This window comes from Schistocerca piceifrons, chromosome 3 (genome assembly GCF_021461385.2).
Source record: "Schistocerca piceifrons isolate TAMUIC-IGC-003096 chromosome 3, iqSchPice1.1, whole genome shotgun sequence".
NCBI lineage: Eukaryota > Metazoa > Arthropoda > Insecta > Orthoptera > Acrididae > Schistocerca > Schistocerca piceifrons.
Genome location: NC_060140.1, coordinates 170,010,371 through 170,025,162, shown reverse-complemented (window position 1 = coordinate 170,025,162; position 14,792 = coordinate 170,010,371). Strand labels below are relative to the sequence as shown.

General features: G+C 36.1%; 1 protein-coding gene across 1 annotated transcript in view; it reads right to left on the bottom strand.

Annotated features, from left to right (window-relative positions):
- The window catches only part of LOC124788063 (melanotransferrin), a 120,616-nt gene that overhangs the window by 31,844 nt on the left and 73,980 nt on the right, over window positions 1-14,792 (bottom strand). The window contains exons 9-11 of the mRNA XM_047255153.1: window positions 10,596-10,763; window positions 8,468-8,556; window positions 6,352-6,518 (exon numbers count right to left, since the gene is read on the bottom strand). Coding sequence (XP_047111109.1) covers window positions 6,352-6,518; window positions 8,468-8,556; window positions 10,596-10,763 — 424 coding nt within the window. The remainder of the gene's footprint in view (window positions 1-6,351; window positions 6,519-8,467; window positions 8,557-10,595; window positions 10,764-14,792) is intronic.

Below are 14,792 nucleotides of genomic sequence, written 5' to 3'. Positions count from 1 at the left end.
TCAGAAGTTGAACATTTAAGCAGTTTGAGAAGTGTCTCTGAATAACAAAGCAGAATATCTCCACACAGACTGAAGCCTGAGAGACATTTGGATAGTTCAGTTCATAAGAGCATTCTATATAAACAAAAGTTCAGCATTTAAGTCTCAGTCTGGCACACACTTTTTATCTGTCATGCAACACTGTTTTAGGCATGAAACATTATAAAGCACCAATACAAATAGTATAATTCTACAAAAACAGAAGTTATGTCAAAACTGATCCAATTAAGTGAATCGCTGCGATTAAGGAAGATCTTAAAGTAGCCGGTATAACTCAGGCAAACATTACACATGGAAAAGCATTCAGGCAAAAAATATTTGATTGGAAAGTTGGTCAGAGGGAAATTAGAAAAAGGATTGGAACACCGTGGTCTGATGAAAGAAAGAGACTTCATTCTGAAAGGAGGAAACAAATTTGGGCACAACAGAAGGCCAACCATCAAAAGTGACATTGACTGAATGTACTTTGTGTGGTACTATTGGGCCCAAGCATAAATAATAATAATAATAATGCGCCAATGTTAACAAAATATTTTTTATCAGTGATTGATTTTAAAACATTCTTCAGGAAAATGAACAAGATGTTCTTCATCAATCAAGAGCAACAACAAGATTCACATTTTTTTCTGCTGTTGACACTGCACTTTGCATTTTTCTACTGGGTAACACTTCTGTATCTTTTATGAGTTAGCATATTCGTTGTTATTGTTGTTTGTTTGTGGCACCCAACACCATGGCCACACTCTTACAAAACAGCATCTTTATACTGAAATTAAGGCCTGTGTACAAGTTTTCTCACTTGTGAGTGTGTCAATTTATTACATACTGACAATGGCATGAATTTTGCTTCTAAAACATAGAGATGTTTGTTCATGTTTCACCTCTTTGAAAGTAAGAGAGATTCGCCTTATGTAGGTACCAATGCTTATAACAACTTATTATATTGCATTAAAAGGACCATTCACAATCTCAGTTACAGATCTCAAAACTCGCGCATGGCGTATATTAGAAATTGCTTGTTCCATCAGCAAACAACAAGACCATGAAACTATCTGACATATCAAGGACTATCACCCTTTGGATAAAGAATCTGGTAGAGAATGGCTTAACAAAGACTAAATATTGTTTTCAGAACAAATCTTTCATTCTGTTATAAAGTGTACGCTTTTTTTTTTTTTTCTAAAAAAACTTAGGGGACTGAAACGAAGTGTTAGGCAAACTTCAAGCTCAGTATTATGGTTTTTGTAGGCAAAGCTCTAATGAACCAACACACTTTAGCAAGACAGCACAAAATGAACAAGGACTTCATAAATATTCTATTTGTAAAGGATAACAAACAACTGTCAAAGAAATTTGAAGAGGTCTGTATATCTCAATAATCTCTGCATTCAGTCATCTTCAGAGCCTGACTAAGCTAACTGTCACTCCAAATTTTGGCTTCCTTGCTGACACATCTTGCATCCAACTTATCACTACCGTGTCTAGGAGCCTGATCCAGTCCAACAGTTTCAATTTCAGATGTACACCTATCAGCACTAAATAGCTTTTTTTTTACTCATTCATACTTCAAGTACATGGCCGAGTTCCCTTTTGTCTCTATTCTTAATATTTTTCTAATATTGAAAAGATAGTCAGTTCTCTTCCTATGTCTCACTGCAGTTTTCATTAAGTCTGCATTTTTCTGGGGCTTCAAATCAGTTCTATAACTCGTTCATCGTAAGAATATACCTGATGTAAACAAACACGATGATTGGTCAGAAGCTGTAGCACATGTACACTGGTCTTGTTACGCTCTTGGAAGTAGGTCCTACTTATGTATTATATATCTTATTACTAAGTTACGTTAAATGAAACTTTTAAGATATTCAAATGTATTAATGACCATCAACGGTTTTCTTAATCACGCTTTAGCTACATAGTTTTTATTTTAAAAAATCATATACAGTAACAACCTTTGCAGCATTGTGCTCTGATTGTCGTGCTGTTAATGCACAGTATAAAAATGGCTGAAGCTGCTTTCTGTTTTCCGTAGTGAAACACACGCGTGGAAAACGGTAAAAAAGTGCTGAGAAATAGGCTGTTCTTAATTTTTTTCATAAATTTATGGAGATAATTGGCTTTGTAGTTTTCCCAGTGTTGTATATACTGCAGTATGAGACACTTACGTTGATCATGTAGCGCAGTTGGTAGCGTAATAGAAAAATATAGATGTGGTTATTCGTGCGGTGGTTCAAATCTCCCTAACATCATGTTTTTTTCTCCTTCAATTTGAAATACCTACATCTCGTAATTATAAAACTCATCATCATTTTTACAAATAATGCATGTCTTCATGTTTCTAATCACATATTGGAAATGAAATTCCTGTTTCCATTTCAAATAAAAATTCTTAACTACCGATGTTTTATGAAAGACTGCTCGTAAAAGTTGTTTCAATTAAAAAACATAACAATTTAATTTTTTAAGGCCAAAATGAAAAACCAAATCCTCCTTATTTGGACTTTGTTCATAGTTTTATGCCACAGAGGTAGATAAGTATCCAAGAAACATGAAAAACAATCATTTTCACAGCATCGGGCACATCATACATATGATGCCTTTTTACATTTGCTACAGTACCATTACAATATGAACCCAACAGAACTGATCTGGAGCCAAGCTGCAGGATTTGGCCTGAGAAGTAACAATACTGTTAAGCTGCCATACGTACTGGAACTAACGCACACAGCTTTTTCACATGTCACTGCCGAACGCTGGTGGGATACAGAACAGCTCATCACAAAAGGAGAAGAGAAATGCTGTGCCTGGTTGGCTTCGTGGATTCTGTTGTTAACAGACTCATTATCAACATAGCAGGTGACACTTCCAGAACTGAAATGTATTCTCGGATTCGGATAAGGAAGGAGCTAAGAGATTACCAGACGACTGACCGTAAATAATACCTTCAGTGGCTTCAATATTTAACTATACTGTGAAATACTTCAATACTCTCTTACATTACACACAGCTTATGCTGAAAAATTACGCTGTGGTTAAGTGGGGAATTTTCATCATTCTTGTTTTTAATCACAACAGTATGTTAGCTATAAACAATAATGTGTTGCAGTTTTCTTCTAGTCATCTAAGAAGCTTATTGTGGAAGATTTGCATTGTATTATTTCATTCTGCTTAAAAATTAAATGACATTCGAAGCTGTATTGCTCCTCTGCTCGTCTCTTTTTACATTTGAACTGCAGCTGGCCACATCACTGCAGGCTAGCTGTAACAGGTAACTGGCCAGTGCTGTCCAAGTCAAATGCACCGGTAAAGCTGTTGTCCCATATTATCGTTAAGGCACAGCACAAAACATACCCTTATTATTGTACTTGACAGTACTCGAGACAGCTTGGCTGCAGTCCCACGTAAACGGAAATCCAATGAGGTTCCAGCAAATGCGGAAGAATACACAGTGCAAAGTTTACATCAGGTTTATTCTTATGATGAACGAATCATAGTACTTGGTCTTTGGGGTCCATACTTCACTGTCATACATGAGAGTTGGTAGATGTAAACAATTGATGAACATATGGAGCCTACTGGACAGTCCTTAGTGAGTTAGTAAAATCCAATCAATGGAACATTCACTTGTATGTGAAGTGCATGGTTATGAGAGTGAACTGAATGACATACATACTCTTTAACTTAGCCGTAGAGTGGCTCAAGAATATATGTAATATTGTATAGCACTATGAGAATATATGTAAGGAATACTGTAAATCAGTGTACAGCTATAGAAATTTGTAGTTAATACATTATGTGATGACTGGCTTTGTAAATGCTGAATGAGTACATAAGTAAATACATAAATAAATAACAGGAGAGAAAGGATAGACATGTTTTGCAGAAATTCATCTCAGCCTGCATGTGGCAGATTTTCACCAATATTCTTCTGACAGTGCCACACATCTGTGAGAAACTAGCTAGCTTCCTCTAATATCTCAGTTGAACTCATAACTGATACAATTTTAATTAAAGATGAAGGAGCACTTTTTGAAGAACTGAGATAGCTGTCTCAGATAGCAACATCTTAGAGCTCATAGCAACTAAGAGACCCGAATTTTTGAATCGCTTAACATAGAAGAGAGCAACAGTAATCACAAGATTATGATAGGATGAAAGACTATGGGTGTTACAAGGAATGTTGAGAAAGGTAGGGAAATATTTTTGCTTAGCAAGGTTTATGGGATACAAACCACAGTGTATCTGAATTGTCAGCATCAAACATTCAGCTCTGAGAATGAAGACGTCAAGCACAATTGTGTAAAATTCAGAAGCATTGTACAGTTTGCCTTAGACAAGGTTTCTGACACTAAAAATCTTCTCTATAAGAATAAATGTGTATTCTGCCACCAAACATCTAGCAAAACTTGATTTGCTCTGTTCATTCATGAGCTCCACAAAAACATAGACAGTGGCACCAAGGGTGATGCCACATTCTTTGACTGAAGGAAGGCATTCAATAAAGTTCTGCATTGTCTTTTACTGAACAAAGATGTACTGAATAAAATTTACACATACGATCGGGACTTACTTGTTGATACAACTCAGCCCATCATTCTTATGAGAACAAAATCAACAGATGTAAAGGTAATTTCAGGAGCATCCACAGGAGTATGACACGACAATATATAATTAATACCTAGTGGATTACAGAGGCCTCATGAGGATATTGACACACCTATTGCCTATAGGAAGGTTGCAGTGCCACTGAAAACCAGGAAGACACTCAGAGGACGGATAATAACAGATGCTGGGGTGGTAATTAAGTCTGAACATAAATAAAATAACATATTGTACATAGACAAAGGGATCCACCACTGTTCAGTTACACTACTGGCAACAAATCACTGGAAACAGTAACGACTGTAAAATACCTGTGACCTAGCAAGCTGAAGTGGAATGACCACATAATAAGAAGGAAAAGCAGGTGCCAGGTTCCAACTCATCCACGAAAGAAATAGCTTACAAACCAATTATTTGACCAAATCTTGAGTACTACTCCTACGTATGAAATCCTTACCAGGTTGGATTAATACACGACACAGAAGATCGAATGGAAATGATATGTTTTGTAACAGGATTATTCAATCAGTGTGAAAATGTTATGGAAATGTTTAACACTTTCTATCATGTCTCACGAAATCACAGTGATGATAAGATCAGAGACATTAGAGCTCATCGTTTCTGAATGGGGGAAAGAGCAGTAGTACCAAAATTACCCTCCTCCACACACCATAAGTTGGTAGGTGGAGCACAGATATAGATACAGAAGAGAAACAAGCTAAAAAATTAACACATGAACTAGTATAAAGCCCACATTTTCTTGAGTACTGGTGAATCTTAAGGAATTTAACTATGACATTGATACTGTCTAAAGTTCCCAGTGGTATACAGCATTTTAATCCTCATGTAAATGTCCAAAGTTTGTAAAGATCTCCAGAACCTGAAACTACTATAATATTGAATTTCACACCACACTGATTTATTCTAGTTAAGTGAGATACAGGGTCAATTTATGTTGTATTTGTTCCTTCTTATTATTAGCTATTTTATGATTAAAATTTACACACACAACAAAAAAAGAGTAACAAGTGTAAACAAAAAAATTACAGCTACTAATGCATCTACAATAACAAAATGTGCTGTATTAACATGCACTAAAATATGCAAATAACTGACTACCAATCCTTAATAAAGTATTCACTTCACAAACTTGAGACAACTTACAGGTATTGAAGAGCTAGAACAATCACCATCCACAGGATCAGAAGAAGTATCATTAAAACTTACTGCTGTTTAAGTGTTAGAATGACCAAACATACATTTTCAAGGGTAAAAATACACTTTTCACCTTCCTTCTGCAGTTATATTGAATTGCCTTAGTTTGATGTGATTAGTGAGGGTTATACACAAACCTCAATCTGTTATAACAATATAACCATTTTGGTCAAAGCACTAATGAAAGCAAATAAAATTGAGGAGTAAAAGTAAACAGAATTTCATTATTGAAGTACCATGTATGATTGTAATCAGAACTAGTATTTGTTACACAGTTCTTAGTTTGTGAGTTGTAGGTCTCATGACAATGAGTGCTTTTTTTTATCATGTTTTCCACTTCTTAAATTTTCATTCATGCTTGGTACTCGAATGTTTGTAATATTCATCTATATTGAAATAGTTTATTCTACACTTCTGAAATCCACTGCCATAGCCAGAGCCAGGAACAAACAAAACATCAGAAAAATCTAAACACTGTTAACAATTCAGTGTTACCTTTCAAATATGTGATTTCTGTGCTAGGGTCTTGTTCTTTCGCCACAGCAACAGCATAATACTCAGGAGCACCCAAATTATATACTTCAGATAAAAATGGAACAAGCCCATAATTGAGACCAGCAGTATAAACATCTCCTGCATCAAAAACGGCAACATCTGCTATCCTGCAAAACATAAATCATGGTGTTACAAGCCATAAACAAAGCAATCATATTTTAATGGTAAAGTTCAAACATGATAAAATACTTTCTCATGTAATATCACCTCGCATTTACTCATTCTTCCTCAGTTCATTATAGCCATTAAATAGTTTTAATATTTACTTCTTTTGATTTGCATATTACTTTCTGTAGCTGATTTTCTTGCTCGTGACTTAAAACAGTCTGGAGGGGAAAACAAAACATCCATCACAGGATGTGTACACAATGTGAAAGTATATTGTATTTGATAATGCTTAGCTGCTATGGTCAACATTTTCTTCCCCTCCCCCACTGGTAGTTGCTTTTGCAATGCCACCAGGAGTAAGAGCACTGTCATTGCATGGAATAACAATGCTGGTTTTTTGAGTTAGTTGTGTGGTTGCATTGAAGCAATAAGTCTGAAGTGCATTCATATGATACAGTCGTCATACAGGACATGTGCTTAACAAAATCACTATTATTGTGCAGAGATAGGAATACTGATGGGCAATATTTTAAGTGTGTGATGTATGGTGCTGTATATGGACTGTTCACCTGACAGATCTGCAACCTCTCTCACACCTCTGGCACGTGAGCAGCCTAACCTGGAAGGGACCACATCAGCAGACAGACAAACAATTGCGCACACCGACAAGGCCAGTAGGAGGCAGACCTTATTGCTTCTGTGGGCCACAATATTGCAAATAGTTCCTTTAGTACTGCTGTGCTACCTGGGCATTTTGGCCAGGGCAGAGCCATTCCAACCAAACTTCCATTGAGTTTCTGGGTCAGGGGCAGACTGCACCTCCAGTTCTTCAGAGTCTCATTGGAAACTTAGCAATCTGCAATGCTGTGCCATGTGTCAGCCACCTCTGACAGAGGGAGTCACTGCGTGTCTTTCACCACCATCACTGGGATGTGGCCACCATTTCAGGGACTGAGAGGACTTTTGGTATTGGCTGTCAACCTTGCCTCATGTTATATTCTTTCACGATCAAGTGAATTTCATTTTTCATTGGGGTGTCAGCCAAAGTTCAGAATTATGTAAATTCAGTGCAAGTCACAGACCTTTACAGACAGTCATTAAGATAACATTTTTTCCAAGGAGGAGTCTTTTTGATTTATGTATTTCTTAATAAAACTGTTCTACATTGTTTATCTGGCCTGTATTCTTAGTGGGCCTCAATTGGCCCAAGACTTATCATCCAGCAAATTATTGTGAAGAGAGAAATTTGTTGGGATTCACTGAGATTTTAGCTGAGGCATGCATGTACAACCATAATAAACATGAGCGAAGAGGAAGTTTAAAATATTTACCATGGAACTTTGCAACCATGAATGATTTATTTAGGACAGGAAACTCATGTAAGTTAATTTGGATGAACTGCTAAATCCATGTCTCTTGTAATGAACTTATATGAGTGGAGGACAGAATAGTGACCTCTAAACTTTTTTTAAAAAATGTATGTGACTGACTTATTAGGAACCTTAACTCTTGTTTCCAGCATAAAATGAATAACAGTGAAACTTTTCTTATTCCCAAATATTGCCATCACATGTTACAGAATATTGATTTCGATACAAACTGTGATCGTATATGTCCTATTTGTTTGGGGCATACAGGCATACAGTCACTCTTAGAGACAAATGCAATTAATAATGAATGTGTAGCACAAGGTAACTTGTTTGACATTTAAATTTTGATCATTGTAAATACAGGTGGGAAGCTTACAAATTCTAGAGTAATTTTCTGTATTTGGCAGTCAGGATTAAAACTAATTTGTACCATGCAGAGGAAAAGGAAAAAACCCTACTCATCAAAGTCATATAATGTGAGACAGATATAATGCTATACTGAGCAACCAACTAATGACTATATGAAATAAGGTTGCAGCAATACTAGAGATATTCTGTTTCACTGTTTTCTCTCTTACCCAGATGCTATTGCCTGCATGCAATGGATTTGGCTATGTCCCTTGTAGCAGACCATCTCTGGTTTCAATAGCTGAGCTTTCAGTGCAATCTGAAAGATGATTAACATCACAAATAATGAAATAAAAATAACATTAATTTCTATAAAGGCCACTAAGAAACATGCATAACGCATACTGGGCAACATTTATTTCAGTACACAACAGCTAGATACATTGCACTTGAAATGAAATGAAACATTTCTGAAACAAGAATCCAAATAAAATTGATTTACTCATTGTCTTTGTATGCTACTGAATAAAATATCGCTGTTCGTCCATGGGAGGCAAATAAAAAACAACAGCAACTCTGTCAACGGCCACAGTGGCAATATACTTCTATAACACGGCTACAGCTATGAACCAGACTGAAAGAAATTACAGATCATACAGTCTAATGATAGCTACAATGTCCAGTATGCCTACAGTTCACATTTCAGTTTGCCTATAGTTCATATTTCTGTTACAGTACTGACAGGCATTTACAAATATTTCAAAAATAAATAAATAAAATATTTGAAGCCGGAAGAATGCAAAATCTGTGTGTTTATGAGCAGTAAAGCATTGGGAAGTGCTACTATTAATATTTCAAAAAAACTGCACATAGATACTCATTTACTAGCCACACAATGTAAGAGCTACTTGAGCTCTGATATTAAGGAGATGATTACAGCCTTAAAAAGATATGGAAGTAAGTTTCGAATTCTTTAAGCAAGAGACTAAAGAGGCTCACAAACTATTTACAGTTAGATGCACATCCAGATTCTGTAAACACTGTGAGATACATAGCACTGGGTACTTCCCATTTCACTGTGTATCAGGATTTCTAACTGTTTCCTTTTTGTACAGAGCATGGGAAGAATAACTGCTCAAATGGCTGTAATTAGTATAATCTTGTCCTTACGATTTCTGTGGAAGAAGTTCATAAACAATTTATGTAAGGGGCTCAAGAGGAATTGAAATAGATAACACTTTGACTGCCAGCCACGCAAACCTTGCCATTTATTAGAATGCCAGCCATTTCTAGGCTGTTTTAGAAACTACATGCCTCTCATAACACAATGCAGATTGATAAAACTTGTAAATATATCTGATTTGATATTTAAAAAATGGGAGAAATTGTACCCTATCAAATGACAGGTTTGGCAGTCTATCGAAACTTTTGTGTCCTGTCAACTGACAGAATTGGCAATCAAATTAAAAGAGACCCATTTGGCAGAATTGGCAATCAAAGTATAAGAGACCGATTTCCAGTGGGATTGAACAAACTAAGGGGAATAAACACACCCATCAATGAGTGGATGCTGATACAAAGAAACAATAGTCTCAGAACAGAGCTCACAGACAAAAAAGCAGAGCTGAATAATTAAGCCAAGGATTAAAAATAAGGTTGAGTTAATAATAAGAAAAGGTACTTGAGGTTAGCACTAGATTCAAGTATTCAAACAGTGTAATAATGGTTAACATTAAGTGGTATAGTTATTGGGTTTGAAAATACGCAAAAACATATGGGAAATGGCAAAATTAGAATTAGAGGAAGCTGAGAAGGTAACATTTCAAACAGTAGGCTTATCATTTAAAGGCTCAACATTACATGAAGTGCAAAAACTTCAACTTAAAAATTTGCTAACAGGGTGAAATTTCAATAAATTGAAACAAACTCTTAAAACTGACATCATCATCAAGTGGCATAAAAGTAAAGTAAACTTATTACAAAACTTAGCACTGGCAACCACTCACTCATCTACAGCTGACTGAAGTGTGGGACAAATATATATGTAATAGCACAGAAAATTTTGCTGTGTTATAAAATGTTTCCAGTTTAATTACATACTTCTATAGACATGCAAATGGCACCCAGTGAGTATTATACAGGTGCAGAGAAGTGTGTGTGTGTGTGTGTGTGTGTGTGTGTGTGTGTGTGTGTGCTGGAAAAAGAGCAATAGCAGAAACGCTAATGAAATTCTCAGTACAGTCACATGCCACACACCAATCAGCCACAGACAAGTCGTTACCTATTCCCATTTTTGTTTGTTGTTTTCATTTTGAAATTTGATCATCTTTATAAAGTATTTTTATTTCCAATACATACCCTCATTTTCACACATTTGTCCAGTTCAGCTTCAGACGTAACGCAAAGTCTCATTTGTGCCACTGGACATTTTCGTACCCCGAGAATCATATTCATCGACAGGTCAGAGAGATAGCCTTTATATGTCTGGGATGATTCTTTTATGTCAAAGAGGTTTTCTGTCTCATCCTAGAGAAATTTAAATCTTGCATGAGGACCACATACATAAGAGAGAATAATAGTTTTACCAACAAATGAAATTACACCACAACGTTAATACTGATCATATGACTAAATTTTTTAAAACTAAGTTATCTATTTCACATTTTTATTTGATTTGCAAAATAAGAGAGATACAGACCACTCTATCAAAGAAACAAAAAAACTACAATTCTCCAACTGAAAAACATCTACATAGTTAAGTTTTCTACTGTACTGTTGTATAAAGAATTGTTGAATTGTAACGTCAATTGATTAATTTATTCACTGTGTTCTATAGATCCTCTCTAGAAAAAGAATCTTAAGGGCTGTAGAATGAGTTAAGATACACATTTTTTAAAAAAAAAAAAAAAAAAAAAAAAAAAAAAAAAAAAAAAAAAAAAAAAAAAAAAAAAAGAGAAGCAAACCATAGAAACTGAATCTGCACTCTGCATTAACAATCACTATTCTGCTTAACTCTATTTGTGATTACTCCAGGTAAACGTAATCCAGTTAATTAGAAGAAAACAGCGCTTCAGAAAAAGTCACTGCTTCCATAGTTACCCTAAATATCAGCTGTTTATCTCCTACAGCCAGCTTAATATATACTTTTACATATATATTTACAAAGAAATATCTACTCGCACATGTATAAACTGAGGTCTATTCACAACACAATACCACTTGTCATGCAAGTTCACAGTGACCACTGCTATTTGGGGAAATTAGATAATTTGTTGAAAGAACTACTGATGAGGTATGTTATTAACATTCTTTTGCATTAGTCATTAGAGCCAGTTTCTTGATCTACATTAGATGGAAGCTTTCAAACCCCCTTTGCAACAACAGAGCACATATTTCCACTTTGAACCTTACAAAAGAAGGCAAAACCTATATGATAGTCATTTTTGTGTCCTGCACTGTGAGTGTATGAATCCCTCTTCAACTGAAATGACATTAATTATCAGCAACAAAAAGCATTAAGGGGTGAATTTACTGAGAGATGAGAGGATGAATTCCTAGACCTTAGAGAAACCTCCACAAGATGTGAAGTTATCCACACAATATTCTAGCTGCTGTCTTCTGATGCATAAATACTAGGGTGGTTTGAAAAGTTCCCGAAACAGAATAGAAAAAAGTACTTACATCACTGAAACTTTTTTTTTTAATTTTTCAATGTAGTCTCATTTTAGATTAAAGCACTTTGTCCAACAACGTTCCAGTGCCTTGATCTCAAAAATGAGTTTTCTCCAGGCCTACAAAATAGTTATCAACTCCAGCTATTAATTCTTTGTTTGAAGTGAATCTTCGTCCACCAAGAAAATTTTCAGTTTTCGGAAGAGATGGAAGTCTAACGAAGCCATATCAGGTGAATAAGGCAGGCGTGGCAACAATTCATACCTTAGTTGATGCAATCTTGTCATTGCAATGGCACATGTGTAAGATGACTTCTTTCTCGCTAAACCTGGCCTTTCTTCATGTATCTTTTGTTGTATTTCGTCCAGGAGGTTAGCGTAGTATTCTCCAGTAATTGTTTGCCCAGTGGGGAGAGAATCTACAAACAGAATCCCCTTCGCATCCCAGTACACTGATGCCATGATCTTTCCCACCAAAGGAATTGTCTTTGCTTTCTTTGGTGGTGAAGAATCAGCACGTTTCCACCGCTTTGACTGTTGTTTTGTCTCTGGAGTATAGTAGTGCACCCATGTTTCATCTGTGGTCACAAACCAGCGCAAAAAAATCTTGTTCGTTTCTACTAAAACAGGCCAAACATTGTTCCATTCTCATGCGTTTCTGATCCAGTGCCAAGAGTCGCGGCACCCATCTTGCAGATAATGTTTTCATTTCTAATTCTTCAGTTAAAATGTGATATAACCTTTCAGATGACACTGGCAAGTGTTAGCAATTTCACACACTCTCAATCAGTGATCCTCCATTATCATTTTGTACACTTTTGCAAGGATTTCTGGAGTAGTGACACATCTTGGCTGACCACTGCGTGTATCATCTAAGCTCTCCCGACCAAATTTAAATTCATTTGTCCACTTGGCAATGGTTGAATATGGAGCAGAGTGCCCCAGTGTATTCTGGAAATTGGCATGATTGTCCTTTGCTTTATGAAGTACTTAATCAGTGCTCAAATCTCGATTTTTTCCATCTTCGCAAATCACTATGCGGGAACAACAACAGAGCCATGTCACCGCCACAGCTCTCTTCCAAGAGCACTGACATGGCACATGTTTACAGGCAACAATCCAATGAATATCACGTGAACAACTCATTACGCTAGCACACATCTCTCAGTGATTCTGAGAACTTTTCAAACCACCCTGGTACTTTATTTACTGTCAGTGGACTGCCACAGAAGACAGTTCTGCTAGACAACAATGGGTAAAAATAAACAAAAATAAATCAGCAATCTAACTTTTAGTTCCAATACAATGAGAGATGATTATAACAGTAAAACATGCTGAATTTACCTCCTTGATTAGTTTATCTACATGTTCACCCCATTTCAACTTTTATCTGTTTGGACCTCAAGCAATTTTATTCCCTATGCTGTATTTAGTGAGAGACCATTATTATCTGCTTCTAGTGCTAAGATGCCTTTCCCAATTGTTTGAAACTGCATTATATGAGTCATTGTGAGATTAATACTTAAACTGTTTGTGTGAATGAGTTGTAGGTCTGTTCAGTTAATATTTAAGCTTTGTCCAGTAACGTTGAGTTTGCACTCTTGATTAGCATACTTATGCCATTAGCAAACATTGCCGTTTTAGAATCGCCTTCAAAATCACTAGAAGAATGTTAATGTAAATTACTGACCAGAGAGCACATGTTACTGCTCCTTGTGGGACCCCACATACGTTGTTACTCCATTCTGAGTTCAGTTCCATTTCTGTGACACACCCTGTCTGTGCGACTATCTACTTTCTGTGTGACATTCTGCTCATTGAGTAAGCATTTCTCTGCGACAATTTAGAAGGGCCTATATCTGAACAGCCAGACTGAAACTGAATATCCTTCATTGGGAGTTGATAAAGAGCACAAGCTGCATTTAACAATGTTGCAGTAGAAAGATAATGTTTCTCAGTTCATTATGAATTTTTGTCAACATATATCCAGCATTTCACTGCAGTGACATAGATGAATCTCAAGTCTCAACCAGTGTTGGTGGCATGAGAAACATTAATGTGCCTCTAATATAATGGTCTCCTTTATTAATAAAAAATTAGTAATCCAGTCTTGCACTTGAATAGGGAAAGTGCTATACTATGGTAGCCTTAACGATAAATTGCAGTAGTTTAAAAGAAAAATGCCTTTTGCATGCTGTACATTAACTTTTTTATTTTATTTGTGTACCCAGACACATTTTGCCTTATTTACAAGGCACCTTCAGTGGATGTCAGATCAACATAGAATTCATTATTAGTTGCAATGCTATGTTTTGAAAACAGAGTGACCACAAGAAAAACTACAAGCTTTCAACCAGTTTTCCACATGAACTACAGCAATTTATTTTCAGCTGTAGCAAAAAATGGCCACCACAAGAATCTATAGAAATTTGTTAAGCTACAACTATGTGACAAATGGATTGATGTCTTTTTTATTTACTCTATTAGTTTAAACTTCTACCTCCATCTAGCCCCACCCACCCTGCCTTTCTGTTCTTTCCCCATCTTTTTATCAGCCTTCCTCCTAGTTCTTAATTGCACTATTCACTCCACTTCTCATATAACATTTATCAGTCACTCTGTCCTCCTATCAACTATAAGCATAGTGCCTACAGTGTAGTATCTTTGACTTCCTGCACTCTCTGATGTTTTGATCTCATCATCTTTGTCTCCTTTTCTACCACAACAGGTGGGTCCCTTTCAACACTTGGAAACTAAACACTGCTCCTCCCAGTCAAAAGAACTAACAGTGCAAAATGCTAGGAACTGTTTTTTTTCACTTTTAAATGATTATCAGCAGTACTAAAAGTTCACAGCCACCATGCCTGGTAATGGGTTAAAATGG